Source organism: Miniopterus schreibersii (genome assembly GCF_964146895.1).
Source record: "Miniopterus schreibersii genome assembly, chromosome: 6".
Classification (NCBI taxonomy): domain Eukaryota; kingdom Metazoa; phylum Chordata; class Mammalia; order Chiroptera; family Miniopteridae; genus Miniopterus; species Miniopterus schreibersii.
Window position 1 is genome coordinate 66,377,695 of NC_138107.1, and position 19,568 is coordinate 66,397,262.

Consider the following 19,568-nt stretch of genomic DNA (forward strand, 5'->3'; position numbering starts at 1 on the left):
TGGAAGCCAAACTTAGCTTTGTAATAAAGTCATATAGGAGCCTTTAATTAATTAATTAATTAAATTTCTTTATTGTTGAAAATATTACAGATGTCCCCTTTTCCCCCCATTAACCCGTTCCACCCTTGACCCACTCCCCACCCCAGGCCTTCCCCACACTATTGTCTGTGTCCATGGGTTGTGCATATATGCATATAAGTTCTTTGGTTAGTCTTTCCCCCTCCACCCACCCACCCTCCTCCATCCCTCTGAGATTCGTCAGTCTGATCCATGCTTCCATGTCATTGAATCTGTTCTGTTCATCAGTTTATTAAGTTCTTTAGGTTCCACATATAAGTGAGATCATGTGATGTTTGTCTTTCTCTGCCTGGCTTATTTCGCTTAGCATAATATTCTCCAGGTCCATCCATACTGTCCCAAAGGGTATGAGACCCTTCTTCTTTACAGCTGCATAGTATCCCATGGCGTAAATGCCCACAGCGTTTTTATCCACTCATCTACTGATGGGCACTTGGGCTGTTTCCAGATCTTAGCTATTGTAAATTGCGCTGCTATGAACATCGGGCTGCATATAGTCTTCCTGATTAGTGTTTCAGGATTCTTAGGATATTAACATACAGAGTACTCAGGTCCTTCCCTAAACATCTTACTGCTTTGGATTTGGGTTATAACATCTTAGTCATTCTCCATAAGGCGATACACAAAGGGCATTATTTTGTTCTTATTTTACTTTAACTCTTTGTAGCATTTGACATCATTGACCATCCCCCATTGACACCCTCTTTCCTTCTAGCATCCCTCCCCAGTCTTGTCTTCTGTTTCCTCAGTAAATGATACCATTAAATGGCCCTCGCTCCTTCTCACTATATATACAGTTGCCTGTACTTAATTCTTTCTTATATGGCCACCATTTAAAGCTATCTTAGAACTTTCTACTGTGCTCCAAACACATATATACCTAGTAGTCTTCAACTTTTGGATCATCCATGAATCAAACAAACACAGGACAGATCATGTCCTAAATTAGGTTTCTTACTTCTGTTTGTCCCTGCCACTGTCCCCAGAACTCCTGCCTCCTGTTTTCTTCATCATGGTAACTGGTACCACCCGCCATTCATTCCCTGGAGCCAGAATGTGGGCGTACACTTGCTTCTCAGTCATCTCCCCACATCAGTCAGTCAGCACATCTGGCTCATTTTATCCATTTGACATGTTTAGGATCTCTTGCTCCCATTCTGAACCTTTTGTGGATAACTAGCTATGTGTCGATGTTAAAAAATGTGAGACAGACTTATTGCTGCTGGCTGCTTGGGATGCCTGACTTCCCCCTTTACCCACCTCACCTAAGGTCATGTATTCAAATGTCTCCTGTAAGAATCTTTCCCAGTCTGGTTTAGATATCCCTCTACTATACTCCCACCTCTTTTACAAAAGTGGACTTCATGGGGCTTTTTCCTACTGGACTTTAACCTTCTAAGGCAGGGACCAAGTCCTAGGACGATTGTGTCCTAGAAACAGCATAGAGTCTACTATATAATATACTCTTAAATGTTATGGATGGATGCATGAATAAATTAGTCTATAGTCTAAACAGATAAAGATGTTTAAATAACTTAGCCTTATAACTAAAATGACACATAGACTTTATATAATATTTAGAAAAATACGGAAAAACAAAAAGGAAATAAAAAGCTCATAATTTTGTTATTTAAAGCTAATACACTTTATTTTTATTTTTGTAGCCTCTCAGCCTTTTTTCTATGCATGGAGTAATGTGATAATTATACACACATACATATACACGATTTTGTAGACTATTTTGGTTCAGAGTGTCTTTTTCTGCCATTATTCTATCTGCATTCATTTAGTGATCATGTATTACTTTTGTAATGAGAAGTAAAATCCTAAAAAAGAAAATTGATTACCTGTGAAACTTGCTTTACAATAGGAAGATGTCTAAGTCCTAAGGACCCTCATGAAGACTAAGCAAAATGCTCTTAAGAATATTGTCCTTAGAGAAAAAAAAAGAATTAAAGGAATCACAGGCTGATCTAGTTTCCTAGAATCTGGAACCATAGTTAATGCTCTATTTTCTGATCAAAAGACACCTGGCTTTTAATGGGATCAGAACTAAATTGAAATCTTTAATGACTGTCACTGTTCAGAAGAACATAGTGTTGAATAGTCTTTAAATAGTGTACTTTCTAGGACAACATAGGCCGCACATAGCCAAACCTGGTATACTTCAGAATACAAACTGTATTCTGAAAAACTGTATTTTAAGTATCACCATTGTGTCATACTATAATTTTATAATGATATAGTAAGGCATGTCACTAATAAAGGAACAAACAAAAAGGCCTCCAAAGCAGTCCCTAAAGGAATTATCTTTGTCTCTTCGTATTTAATACAACTTATAAGTTTTGGAAAACTACTGAAAAAATATGTTACAGGATTATTAGTCACTTATGTAAATATTAACACTTCTCTTTTTTTTGAATACTTTAAAACGTTTTGAAGTGATACTACTTCCTTCATTCTTTTCCTGGTCATTTTGTTTTTTTCATCAACTTAAAGTTCTAGAAATTCATTATTCCCTTCCAGAAGTACCTTATTAGGCAGCCACTCCAGCAACTTCACTAACCAGCTTTGGCAAACACCTTGAGTTAATTAGTGACTCTAGCCAGACCTGAGCTCATGAAGAAATCTCCCCCTTCATAAGTGAGCTCTTCGCTGTGGTGGCTGCGCTTTCTGGTGGAGGCGTGAGCGCCAGCACTTTGGAGAGTAGCTCCTGGACCTTTCCTACTGCAGATAATTAACCCCTGCCAATGGGTGCTGCGCACAGTGTTTGGGAGTAAGTATGCAGGAATAGTAATGATTGAAGGCCTGAATGCCTGCAGGAGCCAGAGGAGTGGAGGGAGGGAAGCGCCAAGGCCAGTGTTAATTATGGGCTCCGGGGAACAGGCGCTGAGAACTTCTGTACTACCTCCAACCCAATGTTGCTGTGTAGGAACGGGAGCCTGGTGTTGGTGGGTCTTCCCATAGTTTTTGAAAGAAGCTGAAATAAGAATTATGTGTGTCAGATCTCCCTAATTTCTAAGTAATATCTACTGTTTAATTTTTTTTAAGTAGTTTTCAATCCAAAAAGAATGCATCTGCTGCTGAGTTCAAGCTACAGGCTACCAGCCTAAGGCCTCTGGCATTGGTATTAAACAAAAACTTTTAGTTTTTACTTGTTTTTGAGTGATCCTTTTTATAACCATAACTGGTGGTTTTGATCATTGATTCTCAAAAGAACTTTCCTATTATTTTTGGTGAACCAGATGAAGAAGCATATTGAGTTAGTACTTTGTAAATAAAGTTTCCTTTTTATAGGCACACTAAGCCTCGTAAAGAATGGAAATTATGCCTGGGCATCACCACTAACCTTTCCTTTGGTCTCATTTGGAGTAGCAGAATATTGAATCCAGAAGGGACATTACAGGGCAAGGCGAGTGACCTTTTTCATATAAGGACCTTGGGTCAGGCCACTGAGGTGGGTTTTAAAAGGTGGCAGTTTTCTAGTAACAGCTCTGTAGTGAAGAGTGCTTTGCCCTGTTGGGCTTCTGTGACTGTATTCAGAATGGAGCCCGAGGAGGCTTTGACTGCAGTGCATTGAAATATCTTTAATTTATAATCAGTAGTACAAGTGAACAGTGAGGCTGCATCCATACATATTTCAGTACTCTCTAGGTCATATTCTTTCTTCTTTCCTTGTTTTATTACTTTCCATTCTCTGTGCCATAATGTATTCTAAAGTATGGTTTTTAATGTAATAGCTTTGAATTGTTTAATGGTTCCTGCTTATAATTTGTAAATCAGGTGGGTGGTTGTATCTTGCTCTGTATAGATGGCCCCAATTTTTTTTCTTACTAATCAAATGACTTTTGATAGGACAAGAATTGCTTTCTGGGTCATTTTGGTCGAGTTTGTTGGTTTGTGTGATTGGTAGCAAGTTTTAGATAATTACACTGAAGGGACTTAAGGATCTATGTGAGAGTAGAATGAACTTATACATTTGATTCTTCAGACACCTATATTGGCTTTCTTATCTTCACTTTAGAAGTTCAGGGAGATTAATTATTATTTATTGCAAGCATAAATACCTGCAGGTGCCAGGAGGAGGAATGGAGGGAGGGCAGCTCCGAATCCAACGTTAATTACCTGCTCTGGGGAACAGCTGCTGGGAACCTCCGCACCATCTCCAACCAAATGTTTTCCCAAAGCCTCCAGCTAGTAGCAAGTGGAACCAATTTAGGAATTCAGGTCTTTAACTTAAGAAAATGTACCTTTTTTTTTTTTTTAACTTGTCAACTGTGCTTAAAAAAAGGGGGGGGAGAAAGCAAAGCAAATTAAGTCCTTCCATAACTAGTAGTCTTGTTTGATAAGATAGATTATAATTATACCTAAAGCTCATACACAAGGTATGAATAATAGAGTAATGTTTTGTTCTAAGCATCAACTCAGAATTTTTACTGGGTTTTATACTCCTCAATCCTACAGCTTTGTCAGTGACAGGCTTTTATTAAATAGTAAAACCAGGACAGTGGGACTGACCATAAAGGAAATGGTGAAGCATATTGGTTAAGACCACGCGAGCTGACCTGAGGTTGATACCAGGTTCGCCGCTAACATGCTGCGTGGCCTTCGGCATGTTAATCTGTGTGAGCATCTATTCCTTCCTCCGTTAAATAGAAACAACAGTTACAGTGGCCACCTCATGGGGTTACTATGAGAGAAAAATGAGCTTGCCCATGCACTAAGGGAGAGGTAGTTGCTGCTGTGACTTCCCCCCACAATCTGCAGTGCTTCGTTGTCTTAGGTAAGGCTGCTGCCTTCTGAGCACCTTCTTTGAATTTCTTTTTCAGAGATGGCAACTTCATCTCGCAAACAGACCTGTAACTTGAATTAGGTGTTTCCTTTGGGGTGAATCGTGTGTTGATGATGAAGACCTTTGAGTTTATGAAGAAATCTGATTAATCCCAAATTTGTAATTTGACAGAAAATCTGAAGAAAGCATGAGTGCCGGGTTTGGGTAGTAACCGTGCCTGGATGGGGTCAGGTTTTGTGCCTGGAGGAGTATGTATGGCAAGCCTCTCCACCATGTCCCCTGCACGCCTGCGCTCTGGCCTTGGTCATCTCTTGGCTGGATCGTTGTTGTAGCCTTCTCAACAAAGCCTTTGTTTCGAGTCAGTTTTCTCTCTCCCTGCCCATCCCTGCTTGACTCCACAGCAATCTTTCTAAACGGCAGATCTGGCCAGGCCCGCCCTCTGCTAAAGGCCTGGGTGTCGCCTCTCAGTGCTTCTCAAGCTCCAGTCATTGCCACACTCTCTTCACAGATATCCCCATATCTGCATGCTGTCTGTATTGCTGCTCCCTCCATAGTTGTCTTTAAAGGACTTAAATCATTCTTTTTTTCCTTAGCCTTTTCCTGAGCAGTAATATCTGTGAAGTCAGAAGTAAAATAAGCTAGTTGTACTTACTACTGACACTCTTTAAATAACTATGTAACTATCAAAATATGTCCCTCTGTGTATCCTCTGAAGTCACTGGAGCCACCCCTGCCACACTTTGGAAAACAGTGGCCTCGGGGTAAGGTCCAAGCATTTGATCTTGTGCCAGGACTTTCTGTGCCCCAGTGACCCAGCCTCTCTGGCTCTTTCTTTCTCTGTTCCTGCCACTCCCATTAAGTAAAGAATAAATCTCTCTTTCATTCCTCCTGTCGGGGAATTCCTCCCCTGTCTGATGAGTCCTGTTCAGCGGAGACAGTCAGCTCAGATGCTAGTGGCTCCTGTTGCATGTGGTTAGAATTGCGTGAGGAGGTTTTGTTACTCTCAACCTGAGGACTCTGGGGCAGGGCTGGGGTCTCCTGCATCTCAGCCGCAGTGTCCCTGTTGCAGAATTCTCTGTCAGCATCGCCAGTGACCTGACTGCATTGTCCTTTGTTCTCTCTGCCATGGCCAGTGTGACCTCCTTCCAGCATCACCCTCTCTAACATGCCATGCAGCTGGCACACTTCCCTCCGGTGGATGCCATTTCCCCTTCTTCCCGTAACTGACTTCTCCTTCAGCACCGCGCTTAACCCCTGGGAAACCTTTCCAGACGCTGGCCTGAGCTGATTCTCCCCTGGGCTTACCTTTGTCATCACTCTTCTTAAAAATAATAATAATAAGGGATGCTGGAGCAAAGATATAATAGCATATGGCTGGAACAAAGAGTACATTTTGGAGATTGGCACAAAACAAAGCTCTTCAGCAGCCCCAAGGAGTTTGAATTTATCATAAAGCCTGTGGGGAGTTCTTAATGGATTTTACACAGCTGGGTGAAGTGATCTGACTTGCATTTTATAAAATCGCTTCTACTTCTCTGCCATTTATTCTTGGTTCCCTTCCAGGACCACTTCTACCACTTCCTCCTCAAACATTAGCATTTGCCAGGACCTAGATCTTGACCCAGTTTCCTGCTCACATGAGTTGCCACATCCATAGCTTTGTGACCAGTGTAGTGGCAGTTACTGGTTGTGTCCTGAGCTAACTGAGGCTGAGAAATATGCTCAATGATGCATGGAGACCAAAGGGAGAGTTGCTGAGTGAGCTTCAAAAAAGCCATCAAAAGGTCGAGACAAATGATGCCTAAGGATACTGTTTGGTTTGACAATAGGTTACTTGGAGAAAATGAGCAGCTTCACTAAAGCAGTGAGGGAGGGAAGAAGATTTTAAAATGGTGCCTCCTTTTAGACAGTTTAACAAAGGGCATATACTAACAGGGTCACAAAATCAGAATGGAAGAATTCAGGAATGAAAAGAAGGTGGAAAGTAGGCTAACCCAAATGTTAATAATGTGCCCTAAAGGGAATATGAGCTATGGGAAGGGAGCTTTAGGGAGAAACAAAATTTAGAGGCTTTTATGTTTTTAGGGTGGGGAAATGGAAGTAGGTTTGTGGATTAAGAGAAGGAGGTAAAGGGGTGGAGAAAACAGAGAGGTGGGGTGGAAGTAATGGAGGAAGTTCGCCAAGGAGTGGGCCTTGTCAAGAGTCCAGAGCAGAGGGCTAAAACGAGAGGAGCTCCTTCTTCTAGAGAGAAAGATTGCTAAGAGGGACAGTGGAGAGGAACACATCATTAGAATGGTATTATGGAGGATCCTCTGTTCAGAGAGGGCGGTGGCTACTAGATTGAGCTTGAGAAAGCAGGGGTCCGGAATAGCTGCGTGTGGAGTAGTCGAGGAAGAGAGCTGGAGGGAGGGTTTTTCCTAGCCAAGGTCTGCAGCCCTTGATTTCTAGTGGATCCCTTAAGATGAATGAGCAAACCCAGCAGTATCCATCCCTGAGAGGGAGGAGTTCGAAAGGCGATTGTTTCTGTTTCTGTGGGCAGGTGTTTGGAAGGGCAGGTGCTGTGGAAGGGTCAAGTGGTGCGTCTCTAGGGGGCGGCGATGCGGGGGAGATGGAAAGATTGGCCTGGAAGTACGTGAACCCAGGAGAGGCTAATGGCTGGGGAAAGAGGAAGGATAGGGTCAGGGTGAGAGTCTGATACAGTCTTGAGGGAAGGAGTGGGTGAGGTGGAGGCAGAGGGCCAGGAGGGGAATTTTCAGAACTTGGGGCCTGTTTCCAGAGGGGAGGGTTGAGTTCTAGAAACTAACTACTGGGAAAACCCAGTTAGCCAAAAAGAACCATTCCGAGAATTAGGTTAAATAAACGTCAGTAAACTTCTACTCTAATCTGGAAGGCAAAAAGATGAAGTCATATACTCTTCCTCTCCTTCCCAAGTAATTAGTAAAGATAACATAAACAAAGGATGGAGAACTGAGCAAACATAGAGTTGGGGGGTGGGACGCCGATTCTTCCATTTGATACCCAGGGGCCTAAGATTAAGTCATCAATTTGGTTCCCAGGGGACTCTAATTTTCTCCTGTAGAACAGGCCTTTCAGATTCCTCATTGCTCCTGCTTTTCCATCAGCTTGGTATGAGGGCCCTCTGCATGACGGAATGAGGAAATGTTATGCGGAAGGCTATTATCGAGGGAAACCAGAGTGTGACAGTGTCCTGAATGTCTGAGAAGAGACATGAACATTTCCCCTTGGCATGCCCCATTGCAGAACATACTTTTAAAGTTTCCCATCTCATCCCACTTGAGGCCTCCCAAGGCCAGGGTGACTGTTGGCTGTAAGGCAGAAGCCACCACCTGAGAGAGGAGGGAGGCCGTTCAGGGCTGCTGCCCTGCCTGCCAGTGAAGAACGGTTCCCACAAACACTGAGGCGAGGTGCTCCCCCAGGGTGCCCTCCAGGCAGAGCGCAGTGTTAGCAGTGCTGTGAGCCTGCTGATGAAGGCAGGGGAGGAGGAACGGAGTGGGCAGCATGTGCCCCAGGGGCCACCCAGGGCTTCTCACTAATATTACTTACCTTTCATTAATAAAACCCAGAGCCAAAGAAGTGGTTTCCCACATGTGAGACCTCTGTGGACAGGTACACAAATGTACTTGTCTTCCTTGGAGTTCAGCATTCATAAAAGATGAAGCAGTTAGCTTCGATTGGCTGGAACACTTCCAGGGATGGGGAGCTGGGGCACGTTATTCAGTCTGCTGAACCTCAGTTTTTAATCTTTAAATTGGGCATAGTAACACTTGCCTCTTATAGTTATTGTGCAATGTAAGGTCCCTGAGTCAAGGAATCACATCTTTTCTTTTTAGGTAGCAGATATATTTTATCAGCATTGCTAAAAACGAGAAGGTCGCTTCTCTGTTTAACATTAAAAACGTTAATGACTCTGAGCCTCTCTTCTGTGATATTTTGAGAATGCTTTTTCCTTCCTTTCTAGAGACTTCCTCCTGTGGTAAATCTAACAAGCCTGGTGCTTACTCAGTTTAAAGGGCTGGCCCTGACTGCTGTTGTCGCACTACTGGCTGCTGCAGAAGAGACCACTCACTCTAGTGACAAATAAACCCAGGAACTTTATTCACCACTCACTGGAAACTCATTCCTAAGAGAAGAGGCTTGGGGAAGCCCACTTATCTGTTCACTCCAGGTTCCTACTCAGGTTGAGATATTTCTTCCAGATAGAATGGCATATGTAAGCAAGAATGCTTTCTGCCAACATTGACCTTCCCCCCACTCACACATATGATATAGGGAGCTGCTTTCACCCCCTGTCTGTCCTGTTTGGCAGGGAGCTTTGTCTAAGCTTTATCATGATCAGCACACCACGCCAATTAACCAGTCCCTAAAATAATCATGGCGTTCATATGGATCTCGAGTCATCAGTCTAGACCAGACCACTCCCTCTTCTTTTCAAGAAGCCGGTAGAGGAAGAAGTGTTATCCTTTCCTGCAGGCTTACCTCTATTAGAACCACCTTAATTCATCAGAGATGCTCTAGTAATCTTGAACTTCAAAAGAGAAGGTATTAGTCACAAAATTCCTCCCTCCCAGGAGTCCTTTGGACCTTATACAAACCTTTCCTTTCTCTGTTTTCCATCCCATTCACACTCCCAGTGGATTGTAGGGATGAGTTGTCCTCATTAAGCAGAGGATTTCTAATTACACCATCCCCCAGAATAATAGGTCCTACTTACTTTCTATATTCATAATTAAAAAGACCGCTCAAATGATCTCCCCAAGCAACCTAATATCATCATCACCAAAAAGGGAAGTGACTGGCAATTGCTAAGATAAGCTCTCTTGTTAAAATCTTTATCGACCTGCAGCTTTCACAATTTACATTTTCTTATAACATCTAAGGAGAAATGAAATCTTAACTCCCAATCTGTGCCTCACCCCTCACTCCCTTGCAGTCTTGCACAGAGGTAAATGAGCTCTTAGCATTTCTTGGAATGCTTCTTGAAATGTGTGTGCTTGTGCAGCCACTTCCCCTATGAGGATAAAATGTTAGAGGACAGATGAACAGTCATTCATGGAAAGTGGGTCCAAAAACTGATAAAAATATGTCTTCTGTCATAACTAGGAAGTTAACTGGGAAATGTTTCAGAAGTCAGTGTGGAATTAAGTAGAGGACTTTGTAGTGTGGTTGAAAGAACTTTGATTGCCACCCGGGAGATCTAGTTATGATGCTGATGGTAGACTTCAGAGCCCCCATTCCCTTATAGCTAAGGAAAGTTAGTGGATTAAATGATATCCAATGACCCACCAGCTGTAATGTTCTAGAAGGTAAGCTCTACAAGGTCAGATTCACTGGCATATGGTGGGTACACTGAGAGTGTTGTCAAAGGAAGCAGTGCCCTCCAGCCAGGAACTACCAGGAACGTAGCTGAAGTTGAATGAATTAGGTTGACTCGTTGCAGTGAAGGAGAGCATGCACCATGGGATCATGGGCCATCTCAGGAAGAAGGTGCTAGAAAAGAGTTATGGGATTTGGGTTTGTGTTAGGTGACTCGGGATGATTTAAAGAAGTGGAACTTTCCTCTAGATTGGATGCTGTCAGGAAGCAGAGGTCCCTGTATGATTGTGTCTTCTAAATCTTACCTAGGAGGGGAGACTAGAGAGGTCAATGCTGTAATTGGTAGAGAGGAACAGTCATTCATATTAGCCAGATTAGAGGGATATTTGGTCATTTTTGTGCCTGGATAATGTTCTTGTTTTTGTTGTGTTCAGATATGAGACCTCAGAGTGGTCTTGCTTTTATCATGATTCATCATGGTCATGGTGGGTCCTTACCTGATGTTGATGTTTTGTTAAAGTGATTATATTCAACAGGAAATTACCAGGGCCTAGCTGTGAGTAACTGGGTAGCTCCTAGCAACACTGGGGCCTGGCTTATAGGACCAGGCTAGGACCTATAGGACCAGGTATTAGGAACTGCTTTTCTCTTTTTCACAAGTAAGGTAGCCAACAAGTAGTTAGGAAACCATTTTATCCAGTGTGCATATACATGTGATAATGTCTCCTTTTCCAAAAGTTTGACTGAAGCTTATTTGGTTCTCAACTCCATTACAAAATACAGTTAAGATGGACTGAATTTGAAGTGTTAGAAAACCAAAAGAGTTAAAATTGTATACTTACCAAACCTCTCTGGAGTGGTGATTTATTTCATTTTTTTCTAAGTTAATTTTTAATAGAAAATGTCATACTACATGGTAAACTACAAAGATTCCAAAGAGCATACATATTGCTGATGGGAAGGCAAACAATGATATCCCTCAAAAGGGCAACATGGTATTATATATCAACATTGTTAATGAGTTGTTCTTTTGACAGTGCAGTCTCATTTCTGGGAATATATCCTATAGCTATACCTGTACATGTGCGAAATGACTCTCATACCAAGTTATTCACCATAACATTGTTTATAACAGCACAGTATTGGAAACAACCCACGGCCACAGCTATAGAGGATGGTTACATAAACTGTGGTAAAGCCACACAGTAAAGGACCGTAGAGCTATAAACAAAAGAATGACGACGCCGTCTATATACTGATGTGGTAATATAATTAGCATATATTAAGTGAAAAAATGAAGATAGAGAATAGTACTATCTTTTGTAGAAATGGAAGACAAAAAGAATGTATATTCATATTTACATTTACATAACACTACAAAAACACAAGAAACTAAAAAATCACCTATAGGGGAAGAGGGTGGGCACAGAATGTGGTAGACAAGGTTGGGAGGGAGGGGGGAAGGAAACTTCTCATTATTTACTTTTTAAAATATAATTTTGATGCTTGAATCATAAAAATGTACAACCTCTTCTAAAAATTAAAATAACTTAAAGATATAATGTAAAATATGTCTTTCTCCCACTCCATTTTGTTTCCCAGAGGTAACCATTTTGATCAATTTCTTAATAGAGCCTTTAGAGTAGTCCACTGTATTAGGCAAGGATCTCCAGAGAAACAAACAATAGGGTGTCTGTGGGGGGCCGGGGAGAGAGAGAGAAAGATTTATTTTAAGGAATTAGCTTACATGATGTGGAGGCTGGCAATTCCAAAATCTGAAGGGCAAGCTGATGGGATAGACAGCCAGGGAAGAGTTTATTTTGCGGTCTTAGGTATGAAGGCCATCTAAAGACAGAATTCCTTCTTGCTTAGGAGACTTCAATTCTTTTAAGTCCTTCACCTGATTGGGTGAAGCCCATCCACAATATGGAGGCTAATTTGCATTTACTAAAAGTCTTCTAATGTAAATATTAATCACATCTAAAAAAAAAAAAAGAGAGAGAAACAACCTTTATAGCAGCGTATAGACTAGCATTTGACCAAAAGCTGATAACTAACTTTGAGGAAATAATTCAAAAGATGGTAAAAGGCATAGATCTTGAGGATGGTTATTGTAATGTTCTTTGTACAGTCGAAGAAGTGGAAATAGGCTAAATATCCTGAGGGCATAGGAATACAGGCTAATTATGGTTTATTACTTTCATGAATTGTAGCCATTAAAAATCAATACAAAGACTAGCAATATTGGCATATGTGTATTATTTAATGTTATATAGAACAAATAATTATGTCTTGGCCCTGATTACAGTGAAAAGAAAACTGTACATGTGGACAAGAAAAGATAGGAATATGGAAACTAAAAACAATTTGATTCATTGGAATATCAGAGTTATGGGTGACATTTTTTATTTTGTTTTAGTCCTATTAATAATTGTGTTTGTTCATTCATGCTTCTGTAACAGAATACCATAGACTGGGGAGGGGGGGCTTATAAACAACAGGAATTTATTCTTCACATTTCCAAAGACTGGGATGTTCTCAAGATCAAGGCACTGGCAGATTTGTTTTCTGGTGAGGGCCTGCTTTCTGGTTCATAGATCTTTCCACTGTGTCCTCATGTGGTGAATGGGAGCTGGCTAGCTCTATGGAGTCTCTATTTTAAGGGCACTATGCCCAATCATGAGGACTCCATCCTCATAACTTAAGCACCTCCCAAAGGTCCTACCTCCAAATACTGTCACATTGGGGATTAGGTTTCAACATATGAATTTTGGGGTGACACAAGCATTTAAGCTATAGCAATATTGTTATAATAATTTTACATAATTATAACTTTAAAAAAAATAACAGTGAATCAATATTATCTCAGACAGTAGAGGCTCACATTGGAAAAGACTTTAAAAATCATTTGATCCTACCTGTCACCCACTCTCATCACTGTGATGGTTGCAAGTATGGAATCAGAGAGCTGGTGACTCTCATACCTGGAAGGATATCGCAGCTGCCAGGACTGAGAGCTCTCATTCTCTACTTGAAAACTAGCCATCTGTCTATTGATTAAGCCTGGAGAGATGGTTCAGAACCTTCAGACATTAAATCTGTATAAGAGAACTGAGAAATGGGAAACAAACTACATTCCCATGTCCATATAATTAGCTCTGCTTCCAATATTAAACAATATCTGGTATCATTCACTTTGTAGTTATTAAAGGTATTTCATAAAAATTATAAAAGTGCTTCAATCTGCAATAAGACCTATTAGAATATTGTTTATCCTTGTTTCCATCTTAAGCTTCAGATTAATTTTTCCCAATGAATAGAAATGTACAATAAATGAAAACCCAATGAGGAAAACATTGGTATATTTGTGTTTTTCAGTTTCATGTCCCATCACTTGATCTTTCCCTCAGATTGAAAGAGTTTCTCAGTGTCTATTGATTTCTGCTTTCATTTCTTGACTGATTTTTCAAGTTTGGAATGAACTAATAGAGGTCATCTTCACAGTGAGAAATTTCCCAGTTAGCAAAATGGATTTGCCAAGCAGGAAAAAGATGGTTGTATGTGCCAAAGTCCCTACCAGTGCCTGCCAAGAAAGTGGATTTGGTGTTAATCCTTATAATGAACATGTTTTTCAGGGTGGATCATTTGTACACATTCTTTGTTCAGTGGTCTCCTGACGTCTATGGGAAGGATGCCAAAGAGCAAGGCTTTGTGGTGGTGGAAAAGGAAGAACTAAATATGATCGACAACTTCTTCAGCGAGCCGACCACCAAGAGCTGGGAGGTGAGTCATCAAGCAGGGGCCAGACTGTCATGGTCCTTAAACTACACTATTAAGTCAAAATGTTCTTATGTCCAGATTTCAAGAGCTTCTTGGCTTACAAGAAGTTAGGTTCCCTGTGCACCTTTGAAGTTACAGCCAAATATAACCTTGTTCCTGCTTGAAGACAGTTATGTATGTCAGAAAATCCCCATCACCACCACCACCACCAGCTCATTGAACTTTTCTTTTTAAAAACTGCTGCTGTGTCCCTTTTACATATAGGGTGAAAGTCAAGTTCCTTAATTTGGCCTGTAAAGCCCTTCAGAGTTTTTTTTGAGCACTTATCAAACTCTTCCCATGTTAGGAGCACAGTGGATGAGATAAGTAGATGTTAGCATTAAGGAGTATAAATAAATCATTACTTTATAATGGGATAATTCTCGTAGATGAAGTACTAAGCTCTGCGGGAGGCTGTAGCCAGTCATCTGAAAGGAGCCAGGGGGAGCAGGGAAAGCTGCCCAGAAGAAGTGATCTGAGCTGAGATCAGAAATGGGAATACAGGCAGTTGTGGTGGGAGTGGGACGTGGAATGTGTCCTGGCCAGAGAGAAAAGTCTGTGCAGAGGAATGACCCAGGGAAGAAAGAAGGAGCATGGGGCATTTGATGAACTAACAAAAGTTCAGTGTGACTGGAGCATGGAGTGCAAAGCTGAGGGAGTAGCAGGAAATGCTATTCCCTCGTAAGCAAGAGCAGATCACGAAGGATCTATGTACTATGTGTAGGAGTTTGGTTATTTTCCTAAGGGCAGTAGGAAGGCATGGAGCTGTTTTGTGCCTGGAGAAGTATATGCAGATATGCATTTTGGAGAGTGCTTTCTGGCTGGCAGACAGATGTTCAGTAGACTGGAGATGAACAACATTTGAGACTTGAGGACCCATTAGGAGGCTCTTGCAGTAATTAATGTTGAGAGAGAAGGATTGCTGAAAGAGTAGCAGCAAGGATAGAGAAAATTGAGTGCTTTTGAAAGATAGAAAGTAGAATACATAGGACTTTGTAATTAATTACATGTGGAAAGTAAGGACGATGCCAAGATTGATATCTTGGTTTTCAGAGTGGGAACTGAAGGGATCGTGGTACCTACTCTTCACTGAGATAAGGGGCACAGCAAGAGGGTTAGACATAGTAGAAAATGCTCTGTGTTTGGTTTTAATCTAAATTTGAGGGACCTATGGAATATCCAAGAAACAACTGAATATAAAAGGGAAAATATTTAAAGATACACTTTTGGAAATCATTGGCAGAGTTGAAGTTACAAGTGTAGATGAAGTCATCCCAGGAGAGTATGCAGTGGGAAGGGAGCAGGGCTCAGGACAGAGCCCTTAAGGACACCAGCATTAAAGGGCCAAAGATAGTAGAGCCCACAAAGGTGACTGAGGAAGAGCAGCCGGGGATGGGGGAGGGAAACAAGGAAAGTCATGTCTTAGAAGCCACGGGAAGAGAATGTTTGAAAAGACAGGAAATTGGTAAAAAATGACTGATGCTGTTGTAGCGGAGTCAAAAAGTAAGAACTAAGCAATGTCTTTTGGATTTAAAATCAAGGAGTTAGTTGGTTACTTTGACAGAAGCAGTTTCATTAAAGTTGTAGGTCCAGTAGTTCAAAGAATGAGCGGGGGGTGGGAGATTAGTAGATGGAGCTGGTAAAGGGAGGCAAAAAAATCAAATTTGGCTTTGGAAAGTAAAAATGAGGTAAATATTAAACTGGAAGAAGAGGGGAGGTTGGGGAAGGGTTTTCCCTCTTGTTAGAGAGACTTTAACCCGTTAAATGAGGTCAGTGGGAAACCAGTGTGGAAGATAGGGGAATGAGGGCGAGAGTAATCAGGAGAGTTGATCCCTGTGTGTCCACAAGGGTTGCGGGGGTAGGGATAGGATGGGCCTTAGGTTGGTGGTCAGACAGTGGAAAAGAGTAGGATGTGTGTAAATCAAGTGTAGATTCAGTGGGAGAAAATTGTGAATGGTTTCTTTGAAACAGAAGGAGGGGGCATCTCCTAGAAGTGAAGGAGAAATTAGAGGAAAATGGAGGAGGTGTGAAATGGCAACTTTGGAGACTAGGAAAAATGCTAAGGAACTGGATGAAGGCCCCATTGGAGTCTGCACCGTACACTGACAATGGCACCAGGCTGCAGTAAAGGGTGATGTTCTCCAGAATCATCCAGTGAGCAGTCGGATTCTCCCAAGACTGAAACCTTGCAGGATTGGAATGACCAAAGGTGATGAGGCTGGCCCCTGACGTCTAATTTCTTCTGGAATTCCAGGTCCCTTCGTATACACGTTTGCTATTACTACCTCCAAGCCAGCTTTCTATGGCCAACTTCTGTGATCCTTCAGGGTCCAGCTCATTTGTCACTTCCGTGATGCTTTCTGGAATAGTTTACTCCTCCTGTTCTCCTAAACCTATTGTTCATAAATCTCTAGTAAATTGCCCAGCAATTTACTTGTTTACATGTTTTCCTCCCCATAGTTCATACACTCCTTCTTTGAGCCCATTGTTTGAAGATACTTAAGCCTGTCTGTTCTGTTTGGTTCTCCTTCACTTGGCTTTGTATATCATTTGTGTTTTTTCTGCTTTTTCTTCTGCCTCTCCGAGGATTTCTGAGTTCACTTTGCTTGTCCCTAGGAGTTTTTCCTTGGCTCTTCCCATCTGTTACTCTTCCTTGAATGAGCTCATCAACTCTGGTGGTTTGTGCTCTCGCCTCCCACATCCGCCTCTTCCACACACCTCTTTCTCCCAAACTGCTCCTCTAGAGCTCATAATTGCCCCATAGGCACTGCTGGAAGTCTCCACCAGGCAAAGATCGTGTGACATTAGCACTCTGGCCAAGGCACTCAGGAATATCAAGTCTTGTCCTCACCTAGTCATCTCTGCCCGAGAGGCCCCCGTGAGATGTGTGCACAGAGGAAGCCAAGTCAGGAAGGGTACATTTCCTTGCTGAGGCTGTGGTCTCTTGCCCTGATGTGGAGTTCCAGAGAGAAGTTTTAGGTTGCACTGGGGACTTAATCCTTTCCTCACTAGGCCTGAATATTTTGAGCCAAAGCAGTTCTCTTAAGGCCTATTCTGCCACTAATCCCAACCTTGAATCTCAGCTCTTGACAACACCAGTGAGAGAATAGACAATACCCTCCAGTACCAGAGGAAAAGGAGCTAAAATGGCATTTAGGGAGAGAAAGGTCTGCTTCAGAGTCTAGAGCCCAATGGAATAAGCTTGGGCAGTCTGCCCAGCCGTCTCAGTTTGCGCCACTGTGAAGAATGAAAGAGGGCAATCCCTCTAGACCTGTAAAGAGGAAGAAAATTGTTGGTCTGTTCCAGGCTCCTAGTGGAAAGAAAAGATAACTGGAGAGACAGGTGACTGGAGTCATCAGGCCGCCTCATCCCTATTTTCTTGCCACATGGACAGAGTTCAGAAGTGCAGTTTGAACAGTGCTGGCCAAGTTCCCTCCCATGCAGGATTCAGCTCTGCTTACCAGCGCTCCCTTAAAGCCAAGTCCCCGTGGCAGCCTGTCTCTCCTCCGTGGGTGGGGAAGAGGAGCCTTCACTTCCCCCAGGAGCTACCGGGATCTGATCCTCAGCATGTCCGAAACGACGTCTTTTCCACAAACTTGCTTCTCCTCACATATTCCCATCATAATTCGTGGCGCTCTAAGCCAGAAACCTTCCCAGATTCTTCTCCTTGAGTCATTCATCTCTAGGCAGAATCTTGTTGATTCTGTTCTGAAGTGTGCAGGGACCTGGGCTCCCCTTCACCGCTCCTGCCTCAGTCAGCCCTTCTCTACCAGTCACTGGGACCCCAAGGGCACCTCCAGTCCCAGCCCACCCACTTGTTCACCCTCCCATGCAAGCTCTTTAAATAAGCTTTATTTCCCAATTTTATCCAATTAATACCCGCTTATTTGGGGAAATTATAAAACAAAAAAAATGCAGCAAATTTTAAAATAATGTCTAACCACACGACACTTTTGTACATTTCCTTCGGCTCTTTTTTTTTTTTTTCCTGTTCTGTTTTAGGGTGTTTTCTAGGGGATGAGGTTGGGAGTTAAGTCTAGCTTTTTATTTTTTGCAAAATGGGATTGCTCTGTGTGTAGTTTTGTATCTGGCTTTTCTCACCTGAAATATTGTGATAATTATCATATTAAAGATTTTTAAGCTGCATTTTTTAATGGTTGCCTAATACTTTTTCTCTCAATAATGATTTATTTAATGATTCCAAACTTTCAGGAATCTTTGTTGGCTCAAGTTTTTCACACAGATGATCTGCAACTTGTAGCTTCTTAGAAGTGAAATTTCTTGGTATAAATTTGCAAATTTTTTATATAATGTCAACTTAACTTGCCAGCATGTGAGGAAAACCCTTCTCACTGTGCTTCTGCCAGCAGAACATATTATTATGAATCCTTTCTAAAAACTTTTGGTAATTTCAAAGTTGAGAAATAATACATTTTAATTTCAATTTTATTAATCATTATTTAGGATAGAATGAATATTTGTATGATTATATTATATTATTATATATAATTTGTTCTTTTTTTCTTTGTTGTAATGCTGATTCATTCTTTTGCCTATTTTCCTAAGGGAATTGTAATAGTTTCATCACACTTTGAGCTCTTTGTGATTAAAGATATTAATTCTTTTTCTCCTGTATTTTTTACAGATTTTTTTTTCCTAGTTTGTTATCTGTCTTTTAATTTTATTTGTTTTTGTTTGTGGTTTTTAACCCTAGTGCTTTTATGTATACTTGGCCCTGTACTATTGATTCAAGCTCTACTCATTCTACAGTTGATTTATTGATATCTGATAGGTAATATTTTTAATCATCAGTTTTTTTCCAGCACTGTTTAATGATTTGTGATGTTTTCTCTGTCATGTGTATAGGTCTTATATGTGTTCTGTACTATGTTCTATTTAACTTGATTTGTAAATAAGTGATCAAGCGAGTGATCGCAAGCGTGGTCTGGACTCCCATGCTTGAAACACTCCGTGGTTCTCCATTGCCTGTAGCTATCATTATCCAAACTACCACTTGGCAAATTATTTTTTTTTACTGAATCCTAGACCCTCACCATTAGAACCTTTAATTCTGTGGGTCTGGGGGAGGAATGTTGGAATCTGTTTTTTTAAAGCTCCTAGATGATTTTGAAGAACAGCCAGGTTTTAGAAATCTGATAAGCTCGAAGCCGTTCGTGGTATCAAGATTCTTCATTTTCTCCACTTCTGCTCCCTGCCGAGCCTCCTCTCTACTTCGCTTGCCCTCTGTTCTCAAACCACAGTGAACATAGGACACAACTGTGTGTTCCTGCTTGTCCCCTTTACCGGACATCTCCCCACACCCCACCCTCTGCTCTCAAACTCAGTAAGCCATCTCAGAACTCTCTAGGTGGCCCCAACCTCCTTTGAGCTGCTGTTGGCATTCGTATCACATGGAATGGCATTCATTTATTTATAAATGTCTCTCTACTGTCTCCTCTCCCACTGGAGACTGTGGACTGTTTTGTGTCCCTGCACCTGGCAAAGCACCTGGCACTCGCCAGCATATAGAAAGCACTCAATAAAT

General features: G+C 41.6%; 1 protein-coding gene across 3 annotated transcripts in view; it reads left to right on the forward strand.

Annotated features, from left to right (window-relative positions):
- The window catches only part of NCOA7 (nuclear receptor coactivator 7), a 125,460-nt gene that overhangs the window by 95,635 nt on the left and 10,257 nt on the right, over positions 1-19,568 (forward strand). For all 3 annotated transcript variants that reach the window (XM_081141079.1, XM_081141078.1, XM_081141080.1), the window contains exon 11: positions 13,840-13,987. In XM_081141079.1, coding sequence (XP_080997205.1) covers positions 13,840-13,987 — 148 coding nt within the window. The remainder of the gene's footprint in view (positions 1-13,839; positions 13,988-19,568) is intronic.